At 55.6% G+C, this 19,615-nt stretch overlaps 2 protein-coding genes across 7 annotated transcripts; both read right to left on the bottom strand.

The window, feature by feature from the left end:
* Positions 1-7,770: 7,770 nt before the first annotated feature.
* Positions 7,771-9,128, bottom strand: OVCA2 (OVCA2 serine hydrolase domain containing). Its single transcript, XM_086355580.1, has 2 exons — positions 8,924-9,128; positions 7,771-8,591 (listed from the first exon to the last, which is right to left on the bottom strand). The coding sequence occupies exons 1-2, from the start codon at positions 9,105-9,107 to the stop codon at positions 8,092-8,094; spliced, it is 684 nt and encodes a 227-aa protein (XP_086211706.1). The 5' UTR covers positions 9,108-9,128; the 3' UTR covers positions 7,771-8,091.
* On the bottom strand, positions 7,771-17,921 carry DPH1 (diphthamide biosynthesis 1). Of its 6 annotated transcripts, none has more exons than XM_086355574.1 (13): positions 17,846-17,921; positions 15,888-16,040; positions 15,702-15,765; positions 13,957-14,078; positions 13,414-13,571; positions 13,173-13,294; positions 11,477-11,545; positions 10,921-11,077; positions 10,706-10,806; positions 9,962-10,040; positions 9,547-9,687; positions 8,924-9,390; positions 7,771-8,591 (listed from the first exon to the last, which is right to left on the bottom strand). In XM_086355574.1, the coding sequence occupies exons 1-12, from the start codon at positions 17,904-17,906 to the stop codon at positions 9,301-9,303; spliced, it is 1,317 nt and encodes a 438-aa protein (XP_086211700.1). In that variant the 5' UTR covers positions 17,907-17,921; the 3' UTR covers positions 7,771-8,591; positions 8,924-9,300. The 6 variants fall into 6 exon arrangements, with proteins under 6 accessions (XP_086211700.1, XP_086211702.1, XP_086211699.1 ...); XM_086355576.1 differs by having other exon boundaries at positions 17,474-17,921; XM_086355573.1 differs by having other exon boundaries at positions 9,283-9,390; positions 17,319-17,921.
* Between the last annotated feature and the right edge of the window lie 1,694 nt (positions 17,922-19,615).

Consider the following 19,615-nt stretch of genomic DNA (forward strand, 5'->3'; position numbering starts at 1 on the left):
CCAGGCAGGAAGACATTCCTGGGGAAGAGAACTAGTAGGACAAAGGCTGGAGGCCAAAAACGGAGAACTCTAGGTGGCCAGATGGCAAAGGGCATGCAGGACCTCTTTGACCCCATTTCTGCTGTAATCTTTTCTCCCCATGATGAGGCCAGATCCTAGCCCCACAAGGATCCAATCAGCCTGGTCTCTGTGCAGTGGCGTCTGTCCACTGTAGGCCCACCCCAGGGCCCCTGTGCCAGTGTTTTTCTTTAACAATCTCCTCAGATTCCTGCTCCCCCAGTCCCTACCCTCACACTGTCCTTATGTCTGTATGGAAGGGTCTGACATACCTGCCCCCGCCTAGCTGCCTTTAATCTTTGACCTTTCCCTCCCTCCCTAGTTTCATCTGGCCTGGCCTGGCATTGCCCCCTCTCCACCCTAGCCCAGCTCCTCTCTCTGAACACACTCCCCTCCCTCGTTTAGAATTTTCCTCAATTGATTGAGCTAGGCTTGGCCAGGACCATTCATTCATTCATTTCCCTACTCCTGTCCAGGAGAACTTCACCTAATATAGCATGGACTCTTCTTACCAATTCTGACCTACAGGAACTCTTACTCCTCCAGGAAGGGGTGTCAGCCCAGCTACCCTCCCACAAGACTCTTCTCTGCTGAGCTGTCAAAATCCCTCCTTCCACAGATGGGTCCTAAATGAGGCTTGCTGGGAGTCAGGCTCTGAAACTGTAGTCTGGTCTTCCTCCCTTCCACTTACTGAGGCTTCCTTTCCCTTCTCCTGCCACCTTTCCCCCACCTCCCCCATAGAGCACCCTCTTGCTCATTTCTGGGGAGTCCAAGCCACTCTCCTCAACTTTTCTCCCTTCCCTCGGGTCTCCAGCTCCTGGATTCCCATTGAGCGTTTTCTTCCATGCCCAGCCTCCTCCTACAACCCCCTGGACTCCCCCCCTCCTCCCCTCATGTCCCTGACACCACAGTTTTAGGTGATGTCAGAGGCCCCTCCGGGGGTCCAGCTTTTTCTCCGCATCCTCCCCCCACCCTCGCGCAAGGGTGACGACACCACAATAGCCTTGAGGGGTATAACGCCGCCACCGCGGGGCATCCAGTGATGTTACAGAGCCGTCGGGTCCAGGAACTGAGGAGTGGGAGTAAGGGCTACTGGGTGAGGACCCTGGAAAGCCGGGGGGTGGGCTGGGGTTGAGCCCCTAGATGTCCCAGAGTGAATACATTTATAATGGGCCTGGCCACACTCCCTGCACTGTCCTCTCGCTGGCCCCCAGCCCGCAGTTCCGGAAAGTTAACCCCTTGTAGACCCGTACGGGGGGCGCGAGCTCTCCTCCCCGTTCCTGCTTCCGTGCGCCCTCCTCCCCTTCCCAGCTCCCCATCGCCTCAGTCCCCATCACTCCGCCCCACCCCCCCCCCCCCCCCCCCCGCCTCGCCACTATAAATAGCCCCTCTTCCCGTTTCCTAAATTCCCTGCTGACGTCGGCAACGCGTCAGTGTGTAGGAGCCGCGGCCGCATGAATGAGCCGCCGCACGAGTACTACGCGTGCCTATAAAAGCCGCCGCGCCAGCCGGGCTGCAGGAGGCGAGCGGGCGCGGGCGCAACACAACCGACAGGTAAGCGGGACCGACCGACCAATGGGCGACAGATGGACGATGCACGGACATGGACTGGAAGGCAAGGAGGAGACCGACAGGAGGCAGGTTAGAGGGGCCCCAAAGGGGTGGGGTTGGGGACAGGGTGGAGGGGACGAGGGTCCCCTCGCAGCTGCTGGAGCTGGAGCCAGAGGCGTACGCAGAACCCCGAGCAGCACCTGCCTGCGCCCGGATGGATACGCAACCACTTCGGAGGAGCATCAATCAGAGGACCGACCAGAGTCCCTGCGGCTTTTCCTGGGGCTCCTGCGCCATCCTCCCAAGAAAGTGGGACGAAGGTGCTGGCGCCCCAGGAGACGCGCCCCTTCCTCTCCTCCCCGCAGAGCGGTGACTCAGCCTCGCTGCCCCCGGTCTGCTGAGCTGGGGCGCCGGCGAGAGACAGACGCCCACCTACCCGCCCCCCTGCCGCACCTTCCTCAGGATCCCTCCCCTCATTCAGCCGGGGCGCCCCCTCCCCGTCCCGTCGAGCTGGTCCCTCCGCGCCCCCAACTTCCCGCCTCTGCATGAGGAGCTGTCCTCTCAGGACCAAGCGGGGGCGGGGCCTCGGCCTGACTGCCCCGCCCCGCCCCCATCACCGGCCCCTCCCCCCTCCCCGCAGCCGGAAGTGCCTCTCCGCAGGGACATCTTTGACGTCATAGGGTTTTGACGTCAAGGGCCGCGTGCCTGTCCGCAAGCGCCGGGGCCGAGAAGGGTTGGAGACGCGGGGCAGAAAGAGCAGCAGCGCCCCCAGCTGTGGGCGACGGAGCCACCCTGCCCGGGCAGCGCGCCGGCACCTTGGCTCTAGACTGCTTACTGCCCGGGCCGCCCTCAGTAACAGTCTCCAGTCACGGCCACCGACGCCTGGCCCCGCCTCAGGACCGCGGACCCGGCCACCTGCCGCGCCCCCGGCCCCTCGGTCCCCGAAGATCCCTCAGCCCCGCGATCGCTGCCCGCGCCGCCGCTGTCCGCGGTGCTGATCCAGCGCGGGCACCGCCATTGGGCCGTCCCGTCCCCAGTCCCCAGGGGCTACTGAGGGGCTGCCGGCCCACACGCACTTCGCAGAGCCAAGAGCCCAGAGCCCCGTCCCTGCAGCGAGCGCCGCCCCCCGCCCGCACCGCCGCCGTCCCCCACTGTCCCCCCACCCCGCGGTCCTGACGTCAGCCCAACCCGAGCTGCCGTGGTGCCGTCAGCAGCGCGCGCCCCGCCCCCGCGTCTCCAGGGCAACCGTGGCTTTCGATTGTTACTGTGGGAACCGGAGGTAACAGTCTACAGCCATGGTCGCCCCGCAGCACGCCCACGCGCCGCGCCACGCAGCGCACCGCCCGGCGGGATGGGGGAGACTCAGATCAGGAGGAAGCGGAGGCGGCGTGTCGAGAGCCCATGTGGCTGCGGGGGTGGCGGGAGGTGCCGCACAGGGAGGCGGGCTACTCCGGAGCCGGGCATCCAACGAGGCAGAGAAGGAAGCGGAGTATGCTCTACGGAGTATGTCTGACTGTCCCCTTCAGTGACCATCCTGTCCTCCTAGCCGAGGTACTGCAGCCAAGGGACCGTGAGAGAATGGGGAGTTCTGGGATTTGGGTTCATTTTTACCTCCTTGGAGGGAGGGAGGGAGGCCGCAGGCACCTGGAAAAATATTTGCATCCTGGGAACCGAAGGGGGTTGTTGGAGGAAAGGTTTTCTAAATGCGCCACGACCTCATTCTTCCAGGAACGCCTAGCTGAGTAGGCAGAGGGCAAAGGGTAAACCTTGAACCCATTGCCTGATGGAGTCACAGCCTTCCCTCCCTCTCTCTTTCCCTCCGAATCTTGAAGGATAAGAAGGATCCCCGACCCTCAGGAAGCGTAAAGCTTGTAAAGTTAACCCGTCCCTAAATGGCTGTGTGAACATACCTGCATCCTCACCTCACTCTATCTCTAGGTGCTGGATTCCAATTTTAGACTGTCTCAGATTAGCCATAAAGAGGGGGAGTAAATACCAGAGGAGCTCAAGTCCTCTTGGGCTAGTGAAGTGTAAGCAATGACCTCTTCAAAAACATTCTGCCTGTCACTTGCCGCCGCCACCACCATCACCCACGTCAGGGCTGACTGTTGGATACTGGGTGCAGGACCACCAAGGGACAGTGTTGGGAATGATTAATGCAACCCAGCCCTGCCACCATTGATGCAATTTTTCTTGACCTCTCCATTTCCCCTTTTCTAAACTGTTTCCAACACAGTTGGTGCTGGTTTCACAGCTAATCAATACCCACACTGCCTGTCTCCCACCCAAGGACACTGAGGGCTTAGATGAAAAGGCACCTGATTCTGGCATCCAGTGCACATCGGTGGGCAGACTGTGTGCACCTGCCAAGAGCACACAGGGAGGCAGGAGGCCCCACCTGCGTCACCAACTGGCTGTTAAGGGGCCATGTTGTTTCCAAGCCTTCTGTAAAATTTTTTTGGGCAGGCCTGTTGTGAGGACCAAATTAGATCATGTAAGTAACAACCTTTGAAAACTGCAGAATGCTATTTTGATCTTAAATATTCTCTTAGGCTACTATGTGGAGAAGGCGATGGCACCCCACTCCAGCACTCTTGCCTGGAAAATCCCATGGATGGAGGAGCCTGGTAGGCTGCAGTCCATGGGGTCACTAAGAGTCAGACATGACTGAGCGACTTCACTTTCACTTTTCACTTTTATGCATTGGAGAAGGAAATGGCAACCCACTCCAGTGTTCTTGCCTGGAGAATCCCAGGGACAGGGGAGCCTGGTGGGCTTCTGTCTATGGGGTCACACAGAGTCGGACACGACTGAAGCGACTTAGCAGCAGCAGCAGCAGGCTACTATGTCCTTGTAAGGAGGTGGTGGTGCTGGGGAGACCTCAGCTCTGGGCACTGAGAATGAACAGGGGAGTGGGGGGACACATTTCTCTGAGCAGAAGCTCTAGGACTGAAGCTGTTGAGGGTTCTCTGCTTAGGGACTCTCTCTCCCAAGAGCTTTAGGAACTAAGGTGGAGTGACAGGTAGAAAAGATAAATGGCAGGGATGATTTGGAAAGAAGAGATGAAGTCTTTTGCAGTTTGAACCCATCTGCAAGTGGTCAGAAGAGGGGGAAAAACCAGAGGACTGACTGTAGTTAGGACTTGAGTATTTTGAAAATCATTCAGGGCACCACACCCACAACCTACTTTATGGAGTAGGAAGGTGAGGCCCTTGCAGGACATGCTGTCCAGTGGTGAGTAGTGGCCTCTCTGCTCATCTTCTGTGCAGCAGCAGAGAAGAAAATGACTAGTCAAGGTCAAGAACGGCAGTTCTTGGATCTGAATCCAACTCTGGGGAAGTTAGCCTCTCAGTGCCTCTTGTCTCAGTTGTAAAACTAGGTTAGCATCTACCTTATGAAGCTGTGAAATTAAACTAGGTAACTAAAGCTTCTGCTTAGCACAAGGCCTTGCATAGTTAGAACTCAATAGATGATATTCCTCTTCCTGTCTTCTGGACCTCATTATCCTGAGTTGAAAATGTTAGATCAATGTTTCTTAGCCAGAGAGCTTGTTTCCCTCTTCCTAGTAGAGTGCCTGAGAATCAATGTTTTTATTTTTATTTTTTTCAAATTACACATATTTACCAGAGACTTGGGCTTCCCTGGTGGCTCAGAGGTTAAAGCGTCTGCCTGCAACTCGGGAGACCTGGGTTCGATCCCTGGGTCGGGAAGATCCTCGGGAGAAGGAAATGGCAACCCACTCCAGTATTCTTTCCTGGAGAATCCCATGGACGGAGGAGCCTTGGGGCTACAGTCCACGGGGTCGCAGAGTCTGACACGACTGAGCGACTTCACTCACTCACTCAATCACCAGAGACTTACACTCTATAGAGACAGTGGTTTTCCAGCATTTCATTGCATGACAGTGACCAGGATGGTGTCAAAATGCAGATTCCTGGGTCCTAGTGATTAGCTCAGTAGGTCTGGAGTTGGTCCCAGGAACCCAAGGTTTAACATGATCCTGACGCAAATGGTCCATAGAATCTGTGTGGAGGGGAATAACCCCCTAATATTCCCCATTGTTCCTGGAGGGCACGATGGGAAATGACGTATCACACTTGTTGGGAACACGTAGATCGTATCGTGTTTCCTTCTATGCTGTGCTTAATTTTCTGACTCTTTGCGACCCCATGGACTGTAGCCCACCAAGCTCCTCTGCCCATGGGGATTCTCCAGGCAAGAATACTTGAGTGGGTTGCCATGCCCTCCTCCAGGGGATCTTCCCAATCCAAGGGTTGAACCCACGTGTCCCACCCTGCAAGTGGATTCTTTACTATCTGAGCCACCAGGGAAGCCCATCATACATTTTGATCCTCAGGGGAATTTCCACCTTTTTCACTTCTGCTTCACCAGATCCTACTCTGGTCTTCAATTTCACCCTTCCAACTTTAAACACTGCCTTAATATTCACTCCCCAAATGTCTTTCCCTCTCTCATTTACTCCTCCCAATAATTCCAAGTAGCAGCAACTGGGGTATGCAAGGCATCATGTTCACCTCTTGAAGCCTTGCTGAAGAGGGAAGCCTGTGATTGCCAGGAGGGCTTGTGAGCCCTTAACTGCAAACTTACTCACTGCTTTTCATTACGAACTGCTTATTTCCAGAGAAGAAAGGAATCCGAATTTTTGTGTGCCATTCCTAAAATTTTAACTATCACAAACCCAATTTTCCCCCTAAAATTCTATGGGCCAAATCCCATAGGTCTGTAGGAGTAATTCAGAGCATTTCAGTCTCTTCCTTTTGCCAAGGAAGGGGTCCCTTTAAAACACCAAGAGCAAGGCAGTAGCAGCCTGTAGCACAGAATTTTCTTCCCACCCCTACTTTCTGCCTAGGCATTTAAATCTAGCTTTTTTTTTTTTTTTAAATATTGCATGGTGCCTACCAAGTCGCTTCAGTCGTGTCTGACTCTCTGCAACCCTAGGGACTGTAGCCCACCAGGCTCCTCTGTCCATGGGATTCTCCAAGCAAGGATACTGGAGTGGGTTGCCATGCTCTCCTTCAGGGGAATCTTCCTGACACAGGGATCGAGCCAGCATCTTTTACCATCTCCTGCATTGGCAGGCAGGTTCTTTACCACTAGTGCACCTGGGGAGCCCTTGTAAGTCTCAGAAAGCTGCTATGCATAGTGAAGAACTCAGGATTTCAGATGATTTAAGGCTCTTAGTCTGGCTGCCTCAGGATGGGCTACGGCATTTGTGCTGCAATTCCCTAACCCCAATTCCTGCTCAATTACTAATTACTTGGGGCAGCCATGCTTACGGGCCAGATAGGGTATGTTGCAATCTTCCAGAAAAGAAACAAACTGGTGAATCTGCAGAGGAAGGGCAGCCTGGGGAAGAAGGCACTGGAAGTGGAGGAAATAACTAAAGCGAGCAGTCTTTAGAGTGCCTAAGAATAGATAGCTGAGTTGGTAAAGAATCCGCCTTCAATGCAGGAGACCCCAGTTCGATTCCTGGGTCGGGAAGATCCCCTGGAGAAGGGAAAGGCTACCCACTCCAGTATTCTGGCCTAGAGAATTCCATGGACAGTCCATGGGGTCACAAAGAGTCGGACACAACTGAGCCACTTTCACGATAACAGCATTTTCAGACCAGATGGGCTGCTTAGGCCTTGGCTGTGACTGCTACAGAGTAGCATCCATCTCCAACTCTGCAAACAGGGTTAAGTTTGGAAAAAGGTTACCTCTGTGCTCTGTTTCCATCTAGGTCTAGCACTATCCCATCCTTCACTCACGGTTTAGAGAAGCTGACAGCTACGGCAGAGAAAACAAATACATGAACCTGGTTCTGACAGGCCCACACACAACTCTTACGGATCAGGATCAAAGGAGCTAAAACTCAGTATGGCCCAGGCAGAGCTTTGCCAACTGGTCTCTTCCCTGAACTTCTCAGATGCAAATTCTTCCCTCCTCCAGGGAGGAGTCCTTTCCTTCAGCTTGGGACTTAAGACTTCCATCAAAAATGTGTCCATGTGCACATATGCATGAGTTTGTCCTAGGGGTTCGCAACTGCAAACACCTCCCTGCTTGGTGCTGCCCTGGAGGCTGTGTTGATGGCCAGGAATCCACTTTTTAAAAAAAGATAAAAACGAGTTTTCCTGTGTATCTTTTCCAGGAAAAAGATGCTCAAAATCCAAATCACTTTATTGTGTGGCAGTTAGCGCTGGAAAAGTCTCAGCTTTTCCTGTCATCCCCTACTCATTCAGGATGCCAAGGTCAAAGTCCATTGAGGCCTCCTAATCCTCCCCCTTTTCTTTGAGTGCAGAGCTGGGCTTATGAGTCTTAAGTACTGATATTTGTCTCTTAATTGGAGATGGTGAGGTGCCCTAATAGTAGGGAAGATTTCTAGGTAGAAAAAGAAACGCAGGGATTACAGAGGCTGCATCAAGGTCATGGGGGTGGGGGGAGTGGAAAGGGGATGCAAAGGCAAAGGCCTTTGTAGAGCTTTCAGTCTGCAAACTGGTCCAAGAACTTGAGGTAGGCCTGGCGCTGGGGTGCAGCTGCTGGAATGAAGTGGCCACCAGAGTGGGTAAGAGTGATGGCTCCATCGAAACGGCTACACAGCTGCATACTCTCCTGAGAGGGGATGACGCCGTCAGTGTCCCCAAAGACATGGAGGGAAGGCAGTGACAAGGGGCCCTGCATGATGGGTTCCATGAGGCCAAGGCCCCGCGGGCAGAAACCAGATACGAGGATGACAAACCGGGGCAAAGGGAAGCGGGGATCGCCGCCTTGGCCAAGGGCACACACAAGAGCGGCCAGCGCGGCCCCCTGACTGAAACCAAGGATCCCATCGAAAGGCCCCAGCTTGTTCAGTGCCTGTGCCACCGTTTCCAGAGCTTCCTCCAGACCTCTGCACGCCGTGGGCTCTTCCAAGGCCAAGAAAACGTCTGCCTCCTGTTCGGAAAACCACCAGCCTTGAGGCTGCTCCTCCGGAGGGCAGGGTCCTACGGCGATGAAGGACAGAGTACAGAGTTAAGGCAAGGGGAAATCCAGGGGAAATGAAATAAAGGGAGTGAGGGAGGGTTTGGGAATGAGGGAAAGAGAGGTGGTTGAGGCAGAGTAGCAAGTCTGGGGAAAATGAAGCGCGGAACAGACTGACCTGGAGAGGAGATGGATAGAAGTCTGGGAGGACCAGGCAGGAATATAAGCAAGAGGCTAGGTTTGGGAGAATGGCAGGAATGTGGGGAGGGACAGGGTGGCTGTGTGCAGGCAGATGTTACGCGGACGAAGCAAAACAGAAAACTCTGGGCGCATTTCCGGGCAGGGCTCCTCTCACCGGAGTCTGGCCTGGCGCCCTCCGACCCCGCTGCGTCCACGACCGGGTGCGGGCCGCTGAGGCACACGAGCTCTGCGCGGCCCCGCAGCGCCTTCCGCAGCGCTCCGGTCTTCTCACGGAAGCCCCGCTCGCTCTGCCGAAAACCCGCCAGACACAAAATCCGCAGAAGCGGCTGCGCAGCCATCCTGCATAGCGCGTGCGCGACAGAGGAACCGGAAGCAGCCTTTCCCCGAGCGGAACTTGAACACGAAGGGCGGGACCCAAAACAGCCACCACCCTGGAGGCGGGCCTCAGAGCAAGCGAACATTGCCATGACAACGGGGAAGAGGGTGCGGCAGGTCCAGAAGTAGGGCTGATACCTGGGAACCAGGAGCGTCTCAGAGAGCGATCGGCGACACCTCCTCGTCTCTGCAGCTGCAAGCCTCGCAAGCCGCGGCTGGAGAGGGGCGCGCGGGCCCCCCCTGAACCTGAGGTGGCAGACTTTGGTCACGGTCCCGCTTCTGCGACGTTCCCCACCCCGCTGTCGTGCATTTCCCTTAGCGGCCGCAGGGCGGCGGCCTCGGCTCGCGCCGCCTGGGCGGCGGCTCCCAGGCCCCTCGGTCTTCCTTGGTGTCCCTTCCTACCTTCCCCAGGGCCAGCCGGCCTGGGACCTGGAGCAGCCGATCCCGCCCGTGGTTCACCGTCCACGGCCCCAAGGAGCTGCTGGCGTAGAAGTCCATAGGGTAGGGCTGCTGCCAGGAAATGTCCCTCAAGGCCACCGCCGCCTGGGGGAGAAAATCTGGACAGTGACACTTGCCGACATTTTTCTACGCAGGATTATTTAATTCAGTCCTCACGATGACCTACGAAGGTCCTATTATACCCATAGCATAGAAAGGAAATGTGAGGTTCAGAGAGCAGGAAGGGACTTGCGCAAGGCCACACAGCTAGGAAGTGCCTCCGCTGTAACCTAAGTGCTGCTCCACTGAGGACCCCTTCCAGGACAGAACTAAGGGTAAAGCCCATTCTCCCCCAGGGATTTTCAGAACCTAGTGTTACCTCATAGGGTGTGAGCAGCGGCCTGGGGAAGGCTGTACCCCAGTCGATGGACAGGCGTGGACATGCCACCTGCACCCACCTATAAGAAGGGAAATCAGGTCAGATCCTGGGGGAGGGGGTAGCCTCCCTGTTCCTGCCAGCATGCTGAAGAACATGACTGTGTCCCCAACACACTCAACGGGGTTTACTATTAATTCGAAAGTAAAGACTGTCACCCACTGCTGTTTAGAATAGCACTATGACATTGTTTTCTTGTTTCCTCCAATGTGAGCTTTTTTAAGGTTTTTATTGAATTTGTTACAATATTGCGTATCTTATGTGGGATCTTAGCTCCCCAACTAGGGAATTGAAACCTGCAGCCCCCGACACTGGAAGGTGAAGTCTCAACCACTGGACGGTCAGGAAGTCCCTGACTATGACCTTTCTGAAGAGAGGGCTTGGGCAGCATGTTTGCAATCAGACCCCAGGATAAAATTTAGCGCCTGGTCCAATGCAAGTGCCAACCACCCCTCAAACTCATCTCACACAGAACGACTATGATGTAGCCGTTGCCTGTGAGCCCCCAAGCCAAAGTTGGGTTGACCCATAGCCAAAAGTAGCCCCTGGGAGATGAGTGCTCTCTAAACATTAAAATTTCATGGTCATGGGAGCACGACTCCAGCCTGCAATAGGTGATGGGCAGAACCCAGATTCTAAGCTTCCTTAGCCAGTCATCGCTAGATAGATTAAGGTGGGGAAACGTACACATCCACCTCGGGAAGGAGGCTGAGCTTGCTGGGGAAGATCTCAGAGAGCAGCAGCCTCACGAAGGGAAGTCCCAAGGCTTGGAGCCGAGATTCCAGGTGCTGTTGGGAGAGGGAGGCAGAGCTGGGGTGATCAAGCGGCCAAAGTAAATCCCTGGGCCTCCTGATTTTCTCAGCTGGGTTCCCAGCTAGTCCCCTTTCCCAAAGCCCTCTAACCTCCAGGATCTTGGGACTGCCTTGGCGGCCCAAAGTGCCCAGGATGAGACCCCAGGATTTAGCTGACCGGGCAGTGGCTATGGCTTCCTGGCGGTTGGCCTGCATGCGCTGGTGGTCATAGTGCTCTCTGGACAAGACCTTGCTGTAAGGGTCGTATCTGGAAAAGAAGCTGTCAGGGTCACTGGGACAGCCACTCACAGAACTTGTGCTGTACACACAGCTCCCTCATGCAGCACCTTGGTCTTCGGAACCTTCAGGCTCCATGCAGGCAATTAGGAACAGAGGCAAGAGCAGAGACTGCTACTGGGAAGATCAGTTCCACAGCTGGAGCAGGCATGAGTGAGAGAGGGTTCTAGGATCTGGTTGTGGATCCAGTGGATGAGGAGGTGCTGTGTAGCAGCAACCCTACGTCTGGGATCCAGATTTAGAACCTCAGATCCTCAGGGCTGGGGGCTGTTAAGTGGCCTTGGGGTGAGGAAATTTGGGGCTGACTGAGGGTCTCAGGGGCAGGGGACTCCACCCCCTTCCCAGCTGGTCAGCCCAGTCTAGCCAATACCGGTAAGCGGAGATGTTGGGGTTGGCGATCATGACAGACTCCAGGTGGAAGCGGCCATCTCCAAGATACCTGCAGCAGGGAGAAAGCGGGTCATGAGGGTGGGATGGGGCACCAGAAGCAGGCACCGGCTTGGAGGTCCAGAGGACTGAGTTCTTGGCTGGTTACACTGCGGTGTATATGAACTGGGACAAGCCACCCTTTAAAACCCCTCCTCCCACCCCCAAGGCCCTGGCTGTCTCACATGTAAAACAGGAGTTTGAACTGGAGGACCATTAAGGCCCCTCTAATTATGTAATGCAGAGTCTAAGAACTGCCCCTATCCCCACCCGAACCTTCTAGGGGAAGAGGAAAGAGCCAGCCAGGGTCATGGGAAGGCTCTAGAGAGACTAACGTGGAGGTAGGAGGCCAGACTGTCCCTCACCTAGCTCAGTACGGATGTGGGAAGTGGTGTTCAGGGTGTCATCTGGGCCATAAATGAGCTTTCAGGGTGTATATATAGTTTGACTACTCTCTGCTCAAAATAGCTCTTGGGTCCAGTTACTGAACTGTAATAAGAGCCACTGTTTACTGGGCTCATGCCTTCGGTGTACCAGGCCTGGGCTAAACACCTGACATATATGACTTCACTCAGTCCTAACAGGTAATCCTCCAAGCTACCCATTTCACAAAAGATACTAGTGAGGTTCAAGGATGTTGAGAAACTTGAATCCCCATTTCAAAAAAGATACAAGTGAGGTTCAGAGATGTTAAGAAACTTGCCCAAAGTCACACAGCTCTGTTAAGCAGTATACCTGGGACTTGATTCTAGGCTTAAACACCAGGCTGTATCAAGCAGGGCTAGGAGATGCTGTCCTTAACTGTACCTTCCCAGATCATGGAGGCCACAGCATGGAAGACAGTCCACGTGGCAGCTCCTTCTCTCTTGGGAGACCACACCAAATTGTGATGAATGGCCAACACACAGTCGGGGTGTTCCTCCCTCCAACAGACACCTGAAGCCCCCAGGGGCAGGCATGTATGAGCTGAGAGTTATGTATGCTCAGGCAAGAGGGAATGCCCATCTGGGAGCAGGGCTGCCAGGGAAAGGGAAGGCCCTGATGTGGGCCTCTCTGGGGGCAGGGATGTCCTATGTGGGTGCAGCAAAGCTTGCAGGAGCAGCATCAGCAGCCCCGGAAGTGGGGCTGAGTCAGGGGACTGCCCCTCCGCCTTCCCTGCCATTAGCTAAGAATGGGGCTCCCCTCCTCAGTCTTAGCGGGGGGGCTGTCGGCTCCGAGGCTGGCTGCATTCACACAACATTAAGCATTTCTATTACCTAAAATAATTAGGCGGCAGGAGACACGCTGCTCCTGCTTGTTAGCTGTCCAGATGCTAAATTAATGGGGCTGCAGCCTGGGCGTGCCCATCCATCTTCTCCAATTATATTTGCACCATTTTGAGCCCCACCCTTGTCTGCCCCCATGAGGCCCTCATTCCTGCCCCACCCTGGGGATAGTCTTCTGGATGTTGGCCAGAGCACTGGAGAGGGAGCTGGGGAACCTGAAACCCTCTTTGGTCCCCATCTTGCAGGGTGACCTTGAGCGAATGGCTAAGGAATCTGAGACTCAGTTTCCTTTCCTGGACGATGAACCTCAGCGTTCAGAGGAACCTAGGGAACTTTTCCTATGTCTCTATGACTGGCCCGCCATTTTCCACTTACACCACAGCCTCCACCTCCTTGGGTAGGCAGGGAGACGTGCAGCCCAGAATCTCCCCAGGAGACAGGGGCTTGCACTGTGGGACACTCACACGATACTCAGCTTTCAGCTCTTGGGCGGCTGCCTGTAGGGAGAATGAGGGAAGGGAAGCAAGTGGACGGGGAGGGAGAGCCAGGCCCAGAGAACCAGCCTGGAGCACCTGACGTGGGGACCCAGGAAGAGCCCGGAGACCAGCTCACTTACCTGCAAGGTTGACACGAACTGAATGGTGCTGACCAGCGCAAGGGCACTGGCTGGGGGAAAGGTGAGGCGGATAGAGTCCAGGAGGTGGGCAGTGTCTATCCGGATGTCCACAAAGACATACAGCACCCGGAAGTCTTGGGCCGAGGTGTCCATGGGAACTGGGAGGAGAGAAGAGTTCAGGAGACTGTTTTGGAAGGCAAGAGGGGCAGAGGACAAGCAGCTTCAGCCTGAGGACAGTCGGGGGGTTCGGGGAGGTGGGGAGGATAGTGTCATGGGTCTTTTAGAAGCTCCATCTCTGCCACTCAACTGGGGGGTCCAGCCTGCTCTACTACCAACAGCCTTTCAAACACCCACAACTGGGACAGCAGCATGGTTTCCAAGGCAACCAAGTCCAAAGGCAAGCTCCACCCATGGAGCAGGAAGGCCAAGGCCATCCCAGATGCCAGGAGGGACCCATGCGCGCAAGCAGCACCAGGCACTGCAATGGAGATGAGCGTGCACTTCCGCCTCCCTGCCGGGTCTGGGCGTCCTGGCGGCCTGTACCCAGGCAGCTGTGGCCATAGTGGACCAGGAAGTCAGCTCCCAGGGCTCTTGCAGTGAAGTCGTCCACACAGCAAGCCCCGTAGGTCACGTCTCCCATCACCATCACTTCGGCCTCCGTGAACCTGTGGGGGTGGAAATGAGGGGACAGTGACACAAGGAGTGAGGTGGCAGAGAGACCTGAATGTGGCATATCTCAGGGCCCAGCTCTGCTCTGCCTGCCTCTCCCAATCCCTTGGGTTGGCAACTGCCACTTCTGCCAACAGAGTAGGAGGGGCCCAGCTGCTACCTCCCCCAGGTCTGGCAGCAGCTCCTGGAACTCTAGCTGTATGCGGATGGACTCTGCAGCGCCCTGGTTCCTCTGCCCGGACTCCAACTGCAAGAAGGACCCCCGCCCCCCAGCCTCAGCCTGGCATACATATGGGTCAACCACAGACCTCCGCTGCCCTGACTCATCCCACCCAGAGCCAGATGCATGCACATACTGGCAAAGACACCGGTTTCCACGCCCTGGCACTGTGACGCGTGGTGGATGCGCATAACCTCCCAGTCGCCCAGAACCCCTGCTGCCTTCCCACCCTTAGTCAAGGCCCTCTGTGCCAGGATGGGGGAACCCATGAACAGCTCCCCCACAGCACATGGTGCCACCCACATGCCTCATGCGTCAGAAGAGTGGGCTATGGCCAGCGCACTGCCTTGGGATCTGCTGCCAGGCCTGAATCACTGGGGAATGGGGGTGGGTGAGGAAGACCCCACAGCCCCTAAACTCACCACAGGAATGGGGCCAGGGGCCCAGCTCTTCCCTGAGACCCACCCCTGGGGCATGGAGTCCGGCTCAGGGACAGGGAGGTGGGGGGGGTGTCTCCCTGTTCTTCTCCTGGGGGTGTGGTGGGGAACACTGAGCTGCTGCCAGGCAGCGCCCCTCCCCCCACACCACCCCTTTCCCCAAATCAGGCTGTGCACAGAAGCAGATTATTCAGCTCCTTAGAATGCAGCCCAGACGTCTGAGTCAGCCGGAGCACTTAATTTTTTATAGATTAAAATGTATGCAAATTGGCCTGAGCCCCAGAGAGCATCCCCAAGGGGCAAGAGGGTGGGAGCAGGGAAGTGAGTCTGTGGCTGCGGGATGCTAGGCGGGGTGGGGGGAGGGCAGCAGCAGGGAAGTGGGAGGTTCCCATCACGAGATGACCTCCCTTTCTTGTTTCGCCTTCCCTGTTCCTGTGCCGGTTCCAGATGGCTGAGCGCTCACCCCCCTCCTGAGGATGGCTCATTGTATTGAAGAAACTTAGATGAGGGAGGTGGAGGAACTGAATACCATCTCCTAGGCACTTCTCCTGCTGCCAAGCCCCCCTTGCCCCGCTCCTCCAAATGTGCCAGAGAAAAAGTCTCCCCCCATAGCCAGACTCCACGCTGACCACCCAGCCCATTCTAGGGTCAACTCTAGGGGCTCTCAGCTTCTTCCTGAGGCCCCACCATCTGCTCTGGGCCCAGCTTTGAAGACAATGAAATTGACTCATTTCTCCCTCCCAACTTCTTTTTTTTAGGGAAGGGGAGATTTATAGAGACAAGGAGGTATTGTAGCAGGCTAGGAGTTTAGACTGGGGTTTTTCCCTTGGTGTGTGTATGGTTGTGGGAAGGAACACAGTAAGGCAGAGGTCCAGAAAGGAAAAAAAAGGATGTCAATAGCCAGAGCTATAATGGACACTGGGAAGGTCTCGGTTCAGCTTCCTCAGTGCCCCAAGGCTCACCTTTCCAAGATATCCACAATGGTACAGGCGAAGAGGAGGAGGCCTTCGGGCATTTGTAAGGCCACTGCAAAAGAGTGCAGAGACATGAGAGCACAGGGCTGGGAAAAGGCTGGGATGGGAACACCCCCCTGGCTGGGTCAGACCACCTCTCCACCTGTACTCCAGCTCAGAGCTTGGGGGGCTCACCCTTCTTGGCCTGGGCCTGTTGGATCCTCCAGATGGTCTTGGGAACCTCAAAGTTATAGTTGGAAGGCAGGACTTGGATGGCCGCCTGCAGCTGGGGATTGTTCAGGATCTCAGCCGGGATCTGATTGGCCAAGCGGCCCCGAGGGGCTCGACCTAGGATAAATGTGAGAGGCCTGAGTTGGTGCCTGGCCTAAATCACAGCCAGACCTGATGGAACTGTTAATGCCACCCAACTTTAAGGCCCAGATCCCAGAAGCCAAGGAGATTGGCCCAGCCTTCTTCCCCACTGAGTTCATCCTGAAGCTGGAGAGACAACCCACTGAGCTAGGAGGAAGTCTGTGTAACTAATTTCCATGTTATGAGATTATTGGGAATCAAGGACTTGAATGTGTAGCTCACCCTGAGAGTAGAGCTGGCACCAGGGGACACAACTGAGGGGAAAATGGGAAAAATATCCACACAACTGCCCCTTGATAGAGAACAATCCTGAGGAAAGCCTAAGAGCCCAGCCAGCCCAATCAGTCTGGGAAAATGTCCCTCTGCTCCCAGCCCCTGAGAAAGCCTTGAAGTTCTGAGATCCTAGATATGAGATCTATAAACAAACTGTTATAAGTACTAATTTAAAATACTTTCTTCCTTACTCGAGTCCCATTGACTATGTCTACCCTGGTTAATTCTTGCTTCTTCCCTCTCCTCATTCAAAAGGTAAATAAGCACCATACATTTAACCAACTTAAGTTCCCTAGTTCCATCATTCTCCCCCACTTCCCATTCCTGGAAGGCTGGAAAGAATACACTCTAGTCAGGACTGTAGGCAAACAGGTAGGATAGAAAAGTGATCTTGCCCTTTAAGGGCTTGTAGTCTAGAGGGCGAAATGTAGGGACACAAATAATTACAACCCCCCACCGCCAAGATTAAAGGAGAAGAAACACTGTAGTCCTTTAGGAAGCCTACAGCCCCTTACTCGGCATCCTTACTTCCCACAATGCAGTTTAGCCCAACCTGGGCATCTCTTTAGGCACCAGACAGTTCAAGAGTGTGAAAAGGCGAGAAATGGACTCATTTAGCGAGTATTTATTGAGCCTGTACTATTTGCCAGACTTCTACCAGAGATCCTGCTAGACTGACACTTCAGCCTCTGTGTGTGGGTACGTGTTTGGGGCAGCAGTAGACACAGGGGTGATGATGGTGATGGTGCAGTGGAGTAGAATGGCAGGCTGGGACCCTAAGTCCCGATCTGAATGTAACCACTGCTATGGTACTTGTTCAGTTGTTTCAAAGGCCTTGGAACACCAGTTAAGTGCCTCTGGGCCGGCCCTCACAGAAGCTCCTCTGACAGGCCCAAGTCCCTAGTGGTTGCAGGGTTGTGGGAGCCGCTAGTCCTAGCAGCTCAATTTGTCCCAAAGGCCAGTAGGCTCCTCCTTCTTTACCATTTGGCTGTAACCTTTTGTTTACGTCAGTATTCGCCAGTAGACGGTGAGATCCCTGAGAGCAGGGTTGCAGTCTAGTCCCTGCACCTAGCACAGGCCTGGCATTCAGCGGGCGCTCCATAAGTGCCAGGTTAATGAAACCTTGTGCCTCTTACGTAAAGCATTCTCTGAAGGCAGACTTGAGGAATGCCCCGTCCAACACGCCTGGCTCCTTCCCTCCCCGTCGGGTCCATCTCATCCTTGAGTCTTCATGAGTCTGTCTGCCCGCCAAGGCAAGGAGGCAGCGTTTCTGGCTTGAGGATTACAAGCTTCTAGGAGGGGTTGCTCCCGATGGTGCCCTAAGGTCGCATAAGAAAGACCGGTCCCCCTGGACTCCAGCGACAGTGACTCGGAGCGAGTGACTACGAGACCTTCCGAATCTGGCGGAGAACGGCATCGCCGCCGTTAAAGTGGGCTGGTCCTGTCCCTGACTCAGGGGCCCTACCCCGAGATGCGAGGTCCGGAGGCCGCAGCGTCCTAGCACCCACCTCTGCCCGAGCCGTTTCGGCTGCAAGACTCTGCGGCCTCGGCCGCCACCAGCGCCGCCATCGCCAGCGGACCCACGTTGGGACCAAAAAAGACAGCGCTAGAAGAATGCAGAGAGCGCAGACAGTGCGATAGATCGCCGATCGGCCAGCGAGGGGCGGGGATTTGCGGGGCGGGGACCGTGAAGGAGAAAGATAGGGGCGGGGCCAGAGTGGGCCACTTGTCTCAGCCGGGAAGGTCGGGACTCTTGGGAGCCCCTAGTGGTCGTCGACCACTGTGGTTCCGTTCTCCCGGCGACCCTGTCCCCTCCTCCCCTTGTGAGCAGCCTGAACCTGGCTCTCCTGGACAAGTGCCCTCCTATGTAAAGACTCCCTGCCCTAGTTCGGGGGACGCAGTCTTGTAAATGGAAGCACCGCCGGGTCTTCCTTCAGCTCCCCTATCTGTCCTCCTGATAAGCCCTGGACACCTATGGGCGGGGCCGCATTCTCTGCCTCAGAGGATCCCATTGTCCCTACAGGACAGAGCTCAGCGCCCACTGAGCCAGTGCCAAATTGAGTCTTGAGGCCGATTTCCGGAGTGCTGGGATGCCCTTACACCTCTAGAACCGACAATGTGGAAGGTTCACTGTGAAAAACTGCTACCAGGGGAAGGACTCCAGCCTGAGTCTTTCCTGGGAGAAAAGGGAAGTCCAAGGACTCGACTGCCTAAACCTTCGGGATTCTGGCCAACGTTTACCCCCCTTGGCTGCTCCTCTGGCCTAGGTAGCCGGCCTATAAGCTTCTGGAATCCCAAAGAGAAGGCAAAGTGGCCAGTGGGACAGCCTTGACCTTTGGAAGAGCCGACTGCCTGCAGGACTGGCTTTCAGCAAGGTCTGCCCCACAGAGCAGTCACCCCCAGGGCCTTTTGCCCACCCAGCCCTCTGGCACCATCTTCCTCTCTGCTCTCTGTGAACACAGCTGGCCCTTTAAGGCAGCTCTGTGGCCTCAGGCTCCCCTGGAGGCCCTCCCTGCTTGGAAACTCCTAATTAAGGTGCAGAGAGAAGTGAAAAACAAGAAACCAGAGACAGGTCCTGCCTGGGACACTGCCCACAGAGGAGGGCTGGCTGGGCAGGCTGGGAATGAGCAGCCGGGGGGCAGACCAGAAGGGGTCAGTGCTCTGCCCCTCAGACCCCCAAAGAATGCTCTTAGGACAGTCACACCTTTGGACAGGAATGTGGCCCAAGGAACAACCCATCAGTGTGATGAGAGTCCAGCCTGCGCTTTCTCAATCCCTCAGGTTCTCCAGACCCCCAGTGTGGAAGATCTCAATTCCGGGGTCCACTTGAGTCCAGCCCCTCCACATTCAGGACACGAAGGCCCAGTCTGTGGGCAGCTTTAGCTCTGGATGCAGCTGAGAGTCCCAAGAGGGAAAGACCCGCTTCAGTACAGAGTGATGGCCTTTCCCTAGCCGGCCCCGCACCCCTTAGGACCTTTCCCTCAGCAGAAGTGGGGCCCACTGGTAATAGAAGGCCCCCATCCTCTTATAGCACCACCCCACAGCCTCTGGCCTGAATGAATTGTGTGGCCCCCTTTAGCAAACAAGCCTGTGCCTGAAGACCCTGCTGTGCAGGACACTGGGGGCCGTCATTCAACTTAGGCCGAGAACACCTCCATCTGTCCGTGGGGGTCTCCCTGCCAGAGTTACTCAGCAGTCTGAGTAATTACTGCCTGACAAGAAGGCGGGCACAGCGCACCCCCACCTTACACTACAGCACCCGCCTACAGTCGCCCTCA

Source organism: Bos grunniens, chromosome 19, assembly GCF_055505025.1.
Source record: "Bos grunniens cultivar Pamir isolate PY7600 chromosome 19, Bosgru_T2T1.0, whole genome shotgun sequence".
NCBI lineage: Eukaryota > Metazoa > Chordata > Mammalia > Artiodactyla > Bovidae > Bos > Bos grunniens.